General features: G+C 43.2%; 1 protein-coding gene across 3 annotated transcripts in view; it reads left to right on the top strand.

Moving 5' to 3' along the window:
- Positions 1-9,499, top strand: part of PPP1R3B (protein phosphatase 1 regulatory subunit 3B) — a 50,923-nt gene extending 41,424 nt beyond the window's left edge. For 2 of the 3 annotated variants that reach the window (XM_033916947.1, XM_033916938.1), the window contains exon 3: positions 5,452-9,499. In XM_033916947.1, coding sequence (XP_033772838.1) covers positions 5,452-6,340 — 889 coding nt within the window. In that variant the 3' untranslated portion in view covers positions 6,341-9,499. Of the gene's footprint in view, positions 1-5,201; positions 5,302-5,451 lie in introns of all 3 variants that reach the window. The other variant, XM_033916957.1, reaches the window with a different exon arrangement.
- Positions 9,500-9,888: the final 389 nt, after the last annotated feature.

Consider the following 9,888-nt stretch of genomic DNA (forward strand, 5'->3'; position numbering starts at 1 on the left):
TCTACCCTCCTCCTCCCCCCGTCCTGATCTACTCCCCTCCCCCTTCTCCCTCCTCTCCCCCCACTTCGCTCCTTGCTGTTCGCAACTCTATGATCAATTCAATATGCAACCACTTGTAACTACTCTCGCCTTGCTATTTGCAACTCTATGATCAATTTGATATGTAACCACTTGTAATCTCTGTTTAACTAATGTGAACCGCCTAGAACTCTTCGGGGTATGGCGGTATACAAAAATAAAGTTATTATTATTATTATTATTATTCTGATATATAAATTCATTTAGAGCTTGCTGTGCTGTCAGTTGAGTTTTTTTAATTTCTGCCTTGTGAAATTTATTTATTTATTTATTTTGATTTTTATCCCGTCCTCCCAGTAGCTCAGAACGGTCTACAAGTGAACATACACAATGGAGGGTAATTAGACATATAAGAAGTGTGACAGGTTTGAATGATTGGACTTACAAGACTGAGATGTGATTTAAATACAGGCAATACAGCAATTTAAGAGTAGAGTTCATATATAAGTAGTTTAGTTTAAGTACAGTTATGTGAGATTAGGTACAGTTTGTCAGAGGATAGACTAAGAGACGACTGTACTGAGATTTAGGGAGAAGATAGGAGAGAGGAGAGAGGGGTGCTTAAGGGGGGGGGAGAGACAGAGGTGATCTTTAGTTGAAGAGGAGGGTCTTTACCAATTTGCGGAATGTTAATGAGTTCTGTTGTCTGAGTTGGGGAGGGAGTTGGTTCCAGAGGTGTGGAATGAAGTGGCTGTAGGATCGTTTGCGGGCAGTTTCTGTGAGGAGGGACCTTCCGGGGGGGGGGGGGTGCATAGGCGTATCTCCGATTTTGAGCAGAGGGTGCGAGTGGGGTTGTAGATGGGAAGCTTGGATTTTATGTAGGAGGGGGGGGTGGAATGAATTCTCTTGTGGGCAATTGCCAGGGCCTTGAAAGCACAGCGCTGGCTAATTGGGAGCCAGTGTTCAGCACGGAGTGCTGGGGAGATGGGATCGTGGTAGTTGAGGTTGTGTAGGAGGCGGATAGCTGCATTTTGGACCCGTTGGAGGCGTTTGAGATTATTTTTGGTTAGTCCATTAAATAGGGAGTTACAATAATCCATTCTGGAGAGGACATATGCATAGAGGAGTTGGGTGAGGTCAGGTGTGGAGATGTAGGGTTTGATCCTTTTCAGTTGGCGAAGGTAGTAGAAGGAGGTGGAGATTACTTGGGTTATGTGGGCAGATAGGGATAGGTGTCCGTCTAGGGTTACTCCTAGGCTGCGAACCTGATCTGTTGCCGTTAGTAGAGCGGAGTCCCATGCTAGTGTAGGACGTGGGTATTTGGTGTTTTTTTTTTCTGATCCATAAGAGTTCGGTTTTAGAGGCGTTAAGTTGAAGTTTGTTGTTTGACATCCAAGTTTTCATGTCAGTGAGGCAGTGTTGGAGGTTAGCAATTTGGGATTGCCGGTTCTCGCCTAGAGGGAGGAGCAGCTGGATGTCATCTGCATAAGAGTGGATTTTAATGTTATATTTCTGCGCTATATCGATGACGGGCCTGATGTAGAGGTTGAACAGGAGGGGGGATAGAAGGGCACCTTGAGGAACACCATATTTGATAGGCTTGGGATTAGATTTATGTGTCCCTAGTAGGACAGTCTGGGTTCTTTGATGGAGGAAGGAGGTGATCCATTGGAGGGCTGTGTCTTTGATTCCGAGGTCGTAGAGTCTAGATGTGAGGAGGTGGTGGTCGACTGTGTCAAAGGCAGCGCTGAGGTCAAGTAGGACTAGTAGAGCGTCATTGCCTTTGTCGAGAATTGACCAGCTGTCATCCATGATATCAAGGAGTACTGATTCTGTGCTGTGGCCTTTTCGGAAGCCGGACTGGGCTGGGGATAGAGCAGCTTGTTTTTCAATGAAAGGGTGTAGTCGGTGGAGCACGATTCGTTCAAGGAGTTTGGAGACAAATGGGAGGTTGGAGACTGGGCGATAGTTGCCAGGTTCGTTAGGATCAAGGGTGGGTTTTTTGAGAGTGGGTTTGATAATAGCTGACTTCCAGCTGAGGGGAACAGTCCCAGTGGTTAGAGAGGTGTTAATGATGGGGAGGATGGATTCTGCCATGGCGTCTTCTGTGGACAGTAGGAGGGTAGACGGGCAGGGGTCGAGGATGGTGTTTGAGGGTTTGAGTTCTCTCAGGGTTTCGAGAACCTCCGTATGAGTGGCCATATGAAATTGGGAGAGAGCGGCGGAAGAGGGGGTATTTTGAATCGGCTGGGGCTGAGTAGGAGTGGGTTTGGTGTTGGCGTCGAGATTATCTCGGATGGTTTGTATTTTGGATTGGAAGAAGTTCGAGAGGGTCTCGCTATCGAGTTCTGTTCTTTGGGTGTTAGTGAAGAGTTGGTTTGTGAGGGTGAACAGTTGTTTAGATCTAGATGGGGCTAGTTGTAGGAGGCGAGAGTAGTAGGTCTTTTTTGCTTCTAGGATGGCTGCTTTGTAGGTGATGGATATGTTGTTCCAGTGGGTTTTGGTTTCTGTGCACGGATGTTTGACCCAGATCCTTTCTGCTTTTCTTAGTGATCGTTTTATGGATCGCAGGTCATTAGTGTACCAGGGAGCAGGTGCTTTGTTGGTGATTATTTGGGTTGTTTTTGTTTGGACAAGGTTATTATAGAGGGATTGGATGTTGGAGTGCCATGTGGAGGCTGCCAGGTCAATTGAGTGGGGATGTTGGGTATAGGTTTCATTTAGGGTGCAAATACCTGCGGTCATAGCTTGAGGGCTGACTGAATTAGGGAGTTGACGTAGGGTAGGAGGGGTAGGATCTTTACGCGGGGTTAGGGTGGTATCGAGTGGGAGTTCGAATTCAATGAGGTGGTGGTCAGACCATGGGACAGGTGTGGAGGTATAAGTTTGTTGGGGATCTGTAGTTGGGTCTCTGAGGGTGAAGAGCAAGTCTAAGATGTTGCCTGCTTAGTGCGTGGGGGTGGTTATCGCTTGGTGGAATCCTAGGTCAGAGAGGGAGGAGAGGAAATTGTCAGTTTGTCCTGAAGTGTTGGGGTAGTCTGGGAAATTGAAGTCTCCCAGGATTGTCACGTGTTTGTGTGAAATGGATAATTCGGTGATGAATTCGAGGAGGGTCTCTAGGGTATCTGCTGGGGAGTTATAAAGAAACCTCCTTTATAACACTTGAGTGAGCCAAAGTTGCTCTCTGTACCTAGCCATTTTCTGAAAAAAGTAGACTAATATTTCTTCTCGGAGAATTGCCTTGGCAGTTTTCCAAAATAAAATTGGGTCTTCCATATGGGCTTGATTTTATTTCTTGAAAAAGTTTCCATTCCACTGGCGGAGCTTAAACTTTACCAGAGTTTGTTTGGGTCATGTAAGATTCAGCATACAAAGTTTCATCAAAATCTGTGATGGTGAGAAAGGGCATGTTTCTCAACACATGGCCACTTGTTGGGGGTACGCAGCATGGCTGCCACGGAGAATATACCCTGCCCGCCCGTCTGTTGAAGCCGCGCTGCTGCCATTGGGGATCCCTTCTTGCTGCCTGACCTACCCGCTGAAGCCGCTTTTGGGGATCCCTGCCCGCCCTCTCCCTCCTGAAGCAAACCCACTGGGCTTCCCTCTGATGTTGGAACAGATGTAAAAGGAAAGCTGCCTGGGTCAGCTGGGGGGGGGTGCAGTTTCCTCCTTGCCACACTCGCGCCTTTTGCCTTCAGCAGCCCAGCTTGTTGGGGGGACATGCAGCTGGCAGAACTGACTTCTGAGGGAAGGCTTGTGGGTCAGCCACGTGCAGCATTTGAATTGCTGCCTGCATGTCCCCCCAGTTGGAGCGAGTGCAGCTCGAACAAGTAAGGGGACACTATCTTTTTGGGAGAAAGGAGGGGGGAAGGAACAGGGGATATTGGAGGGACACGATTCTGGGACAACCGCTGGAAGGTGGGGAGGGGGCACAAACTCGACTCGGAAGGAAAGGGAGGTGGCATGAACATGGGACACAGGGAGGAAGGAAGGGGGCACTAACAGGACAAAGGAGGGAGGGAATAGAAAGGAGAATTGTTGGGCATGGGTGTGTTGAGTGAGAGGGAAAGAGATGATGGCACATGGGGAAAGGAAGAGAGGGAAATTTGGCAGATAGAGGTAGAGATGCATAGATAAGAGAAGGATGAGAGGGAGAAATGTTGGATATGGTGGTGAAGGGGATGCAAGGGGGAGGAATATTGGACATAGTGAGGGAGGGAGAAATGGGCATGGAGCTGGTGGGCAGTGGTGAAAAATGCTGCACATGATCTGGGGGATGAGAGAGGGAGAAATGTTGGACTCATGGAGGACAGAGAATATTGTGTGCAATTCTGGAGACCACATCTTCAAAAAGATATAAAAAGGATGGAGTTGGTCCAGAAGAAGGCTACTAAAATGGTGTATGGCCTTAGTCATAAGGCATATGGGGACAGACTTAGATATCAATATGTATCCTTTGGAGGAAAGGCAGGAGAGAAACGATAAGACATTTAAATACCTACATGCACGAGTCAACCCTTTCATTTGAAAGGAAGCTCTGAAATGAGAGGGCATAGAATGAAGTTAAGAGATGATAGGTTCAGAAGTAATCTCAGGATATACGGTTTTATAGAAAGAGTAGTAAATGCGTGGAACAATTTGATCTTTGTGGGGGTGTGATGGGGGGGGGTCAGTGAACACTGGGGGAGTGTGTGTGGTTCTTCATTTTGTCTCTGCAGTGGTTATCTGGTCACTTTGGATACCTTTTTGGCATTTATATCTGTTTTTACCTTGTCTTAACTCATAGCATTTTTAAGTTTCATCCAGGATGTCTAGTAAAGCATTCAATTAACCCTGCAGGATGACTAAGTCTAGGTCGGCCCACATACTGCCCTAACCACGCCTTCAGATATGCCCCTTTCAGCTTTGGGTGCACAGCGGCATTCATAGGTATAAAAAGGTCCCGCGGCACTTCCAGAAAGTTGATTTGATTATCGGCACTTGGACGACCAGTCTTTTAGGCCATCCAAGTGCCGACTTTGGGGGCAGGTGTTTAGATGTGTTTGTTTTGATTGAGCCCCACTGTGTCTGAATTCAAGAGCATGGAATAGGTACGTGGGATCTCTTAGAGGAAGAGATGATGATTAATGTGGATGATGGGCTATTTGGCCTTTATCTGCTATCATGTTTCTATTTGCATACAGCTGAGTAATAGGCATGCTAATTTCCCAAGCATATTCATCGGATCCTGAAAACCTGACTTGTTGGTGACCCTTGGAGTGAGATTGAACACCAAGACAATAAGTAATCATTGGCTTCATTTTTATGGTTTTAAAAAAAAAGCTTGTAATTGGCTAGAAATAATTGGCTTCTTTGCTTGCTATAGTGGTGGTTCTGTGAATAGGAATGTTTTGCCTGCAAGTAACCATTTGTTTTTATTTCCTTCTCTTCCAGAGTTCTGGACTATATCCCTCATAAACCTGCAATGGCATTGGACATAGCCATGCAGCTGTATCTGCACTCTCCCCCTCTACGGAGAGAGAGGTTTACTTGCAAAATTGGCAAGAAACTGAATAAGCCATTACGACCCTGCATTCAGCTGAGCAGCAGTAAAGTAAATCTGGATGGCTGTGGGATGCCAGCACAGTGTCTCCCAGAGAATAAGGTGAAAAAGCGTGTCTCCTTTGCTGATCATAGGGGCTTAGCCCTGACTATGGTGAAGGTGTTCTCGGAATTTGATGACACCTTGGATATTCCATTCAACATCACTGAGCTGATAGACAATATTGTTGGGTTGAGCACAGTGGAGAAAGACAGCTTTGTGCTAGACTTTGCTCAACCATCTGCAGACTACTTGGACTTCAGAAACCGCCTTCAGGCAGACTGCGTGTGCCTAGAGAACTGTATGCTCAAAGACAAGGCCATTGTGGGCACAGTCAAGGTGAAAAATCTTGCATTCAACAAGAGCGTCAGCATAAGGATGACATTTAACACCTGGAAAACATTTATGGACTATGAATGCCAATATGTCAAAGACACCTATGCAGGTTCAGACAGGGACACTTTTTCTTTTGATATTAGCCTGCCAGAGAGAATACAGTCTCATGAAAGATTGGAGTTTGCCGTGTGTTTTAAGTGTGATGGAAAGGTATATTGGGACAGCAACAAAGGCCAGAATTACAGGATCATTCGGTCAGAGCTGAAGTTTGTCCAGGAAACAAACCACAGTGGATCGGAATTTGGCATCTCCTTTGATCAATATGGTAGCCCTCGCTGTTCCTATGGCATATTTCCAGAATGGCCAAGCTATTCAGGTTATGAGAAGCTTGGGCCTTACTACTGAAACTGGAAAATTATTCCTAATTTTGCAGTTTTTCTGTCACTGTGCCGCTTGGGCTTTAGTGTAATGGTGCATGTTGAGGCAGATGAGTTTTGACAGTCCTGGTGTATTGGTTGCGGTGATCTGCCACATTATTTGTGCATTACCAGCCTTTCCCTCCTAGCCCACACCACCACCATCTGTTAAGCAGGTCCGATGTGTACGTTGTAAGTCAGTCAAAAGCTTGTGCATGATAGAGAAAGGAAGATAAGAAAGAACCCTCTTTAGCTGCTTACTAGAAAGGAACATGTCTGCAAATGCCTGTTGGGTCATGTGGTGGGCTTCACATTGATGCTGTAAGTAGGATGTTTTTAGCAGACACATGGGATTGAGAATTAAACGTTACAGTTTTCAGTAGTCTTGCACATGGTATTGCTAGAAGTCTTCAGGCCATCAATTGTTCTTTGACATAGGTATTTCAGAGTTGGCCTTAGGAAGGATAGGATATCTAGCATGTTTTTCTTTTGTTTCTCAGGGGTGACGTTCTTCTTGGCTGGACTTGTTCAGTACTTGATCAGCAATTAAAAAGGACTTGGGTATATGGATACAAAGTGCAGTAATTATTTGAACACATTTTCTTTGGCATTTGACAAAAGTACAGGTTTCTACTATCCTAAATAGTACTTGTTAGGATGAGGGTGGATGGGGGCTTTTGGATGCATCTTAAGCAAATTGGATTTCCACTTTACTTTTTTTTTTTTTTTTTATGAGGGTTGTGGCCAGTGAAATTGGCAAGCTTTTAAGCAGGGTAGGGCTTGTGCCTATTTGACAGTGTGTTTGAGGTCTCAATTCTTTGTGCCAATGTAAGCTGTGGTGGGTGATCTATTTTTCATAGTTTTGTGTGGTGAGGAGGAGGGCCTTCTCGGAAATAACTTAATCCCATTCTGAGCATTAAAATGCTACAGACATAACCTTGGAACCGTATTAGACATTATAGGTCTAGTGCACCAGTTATAGATACAGATAGTGTGACTTAAGTTGGTATTGGAATACTAAAGTTGGATTAGTGTCCCAATACTTTTCTGTAGGCAGTTATTGCAAAAGCTGATTTCACCACAGAACAGTAAATTGTATATAGAATATGACATGGGGACAAATTTTTCTCCGTCCTCACAGAAACTCAAATTCCCTTGTCCCATCCCTGTGAGTTTTCTCGCTGTCTGTCCTTGCCCCATTTCCTGTAAGCTCTGCCTTAACCTCACAAGCCTCGAACACATGATTTTAAAGTGTTTGAGGCTTGTGCAGTTGAGGACAGCTTGCAGGAATAGGGCAAGGATGGGAAAATGAATTCTCGCGGGGATGGGAAAAAATTTGTCGCCGTGTCATTCTCTAATTGTATACAGTGTGTGCAAGTTCAGCTATAAATGTCAGTTTGACATTGGCATTGACTCAATACTGCTTGTGGTGGATCTGTAGGATAACAAAGGATGACTTGCTGCTCTGTTATGTAAAAGGCAATCATGACTCAAGGATTTAGATGTAACATTCTAGATAAAGGCATGGTATCGGTTTGGTTTAAGCTACTGTTAGTTTTTAACTGCTTTGAAAAGAATACTGTGAAATACATTTTTCTTTCTGATAGGTCATCTCACTACAATGAAGTTCCAACCTTTTATCTAGGTGTGCGTGTTCACTTTTCATTTTGCCCCACTGCATTCACACTCTTCAGAGCGCAGTACTGCAATTTTTGCATTTTATCAGTCTTTGTGGGGAAGGTTAAATTACTTAGACAACCACCTTTAAGAACGGGGCTGATCTTAGAGCACAGCTAGGCCTCCTATAATGGTGGGTTTTGTTTCTGCATTCTGTTTCTATAAAACACAAAGGCACACAGCGATTGTTACTTCAAAGGTTACCCTCACTGTTATCAGGCCAGAAGTGCAGCTATGAAATATCTGCCAGTGATGAGAATTTTGACCCTTTGTGAAAGGATTTATATCTATTTAGAACAGCTGGATCACTTGCTGCTTCCAGAAGGCATTTATGCTGTATTTAAGCATATCTGTAACCCTAAAAGATAAATGGTTGCATTTTAACTTGTACATCATCTGCAGTTTTTGTTTTGTTTTGTACTTGCTGCTTGGTTTACTGCAGTCTCTGTTGGATCCTTTTTTGTGTTCTTTGCATTTTAACATTTGTCATGTTGAACCATGTTTTTTTGAAGTTTGTTTTTCTAGCACATAAGCTTTAACAACTTTGGTGCAGTAAGATTTTTTTTTTAATTTTATTTTTGTTTTAGTAGATAGTGCTCATTTCTCCCTATTAACACAAAACTAAACTTTCGTGTACTTTATTTACGTTTTAGGCAACAAGCACAACTTATCTGAATTTGTTTTATACCAAAAAAAAAATCCGGAGGGGTCTAGGAAACATCTCGTTTCATGTTCGGCTTTTTGTAAATCTTTAGGGTATTAATCCACTAATTTAAAAAATCAGTTAGTTGTAAGTCATAAATGAACCTGGTGTTCTCTGGTTGAAACATTCATTTTCTGGCAAACTTTTACCTTAAAGGGGAAGATAGTTCATTTATCAACCTGAATCTTTCAAGTTACGGTAACTTTGTTTTGTAAGTTGCACAAAACCATTTCCATGATAAGTGTTAAATTGCTTTGGGCTTCCTTTTCCTTATTCAAAACATCGCATGACAGCTCATTTCAACCACATAACTAAGTGCTATTTGTTTAATGTTGACCTCTTCCTAATTCAATAGAAGGAATTAACAATTTTCTGGTTTTAACACCAGTATAATAATGACATGAGATCTCCATCTAGATGTTGACAAGTTGTCTGTTTATAGCATTATACATCTTTATTGGGAAATGAACTTTAAGCATTTTTGCTTTAGGTTTTTTTCCCCCCCTCACCTTCTAAGCAAATGTATAAAGTTGAGTAATGCGGTTTTCTTCTGTGTTCTTCCTCCCCAGCCAGTTTCATTCTTGGGAAGTGCCTTCAAGGTTTTTTTTTCTGCATGTTTCATGTTTTAAAAGATATTTTTGTACACAAAGCTAAAGGTGATAAATGCACTTTATAATCACAGAGAGAATGGATTTATACTGTGTGTTTTAGAATTGTTAATATTTTATCTATGAAAAGCAAAAACATAATAAAGGTAGAAAATTTAAATACTGGTTTCTTATTTCTCATCTAGTTCAGCATGACTAAACTATAGTTTTATTATTCTGTACTAACATTCAGCATTAGGATGAACAGGAACATTTTCTTCCTCTGATTATATTGTCTAAAATGATATTGCTGCAGGGCTGTCGGGTAAGATTTGCCTCTTGCGGATGATACCAAAATCTGCAATGGAGTAGACACCCAGGATGGTGTGAATCACATGAAGGAAAGACTTGGCAAAGCTCAAAGAATGGTCTGAAATTTGGCAGCTAAAATTTAATGCTAAGAAATGTAAGGCCATGCATTTCGGTTGTAAAAACCCGAGGGAACAGTACAGTTTAGGGGGTGAAGAACTTATGTGCACAACAGAAGAGCGGGACTTGGGTGTGATTGTA

This window comes from Geotrypetes seraphini, chromosome 1 (assembly GCF_902459505.1).
Source record: "Geotrypetes seraphini chromosome 1, aGeoSer1.1, whole genome shotgun sequence".
Classification (NCBI taxonomy): domain Eukaryota; kingdom Metazoa; phylum Chordata; class Amphibia; order Gymnophiona; family Dermophiidae; genus Geotrypetes; species Geotrypetes seraphini.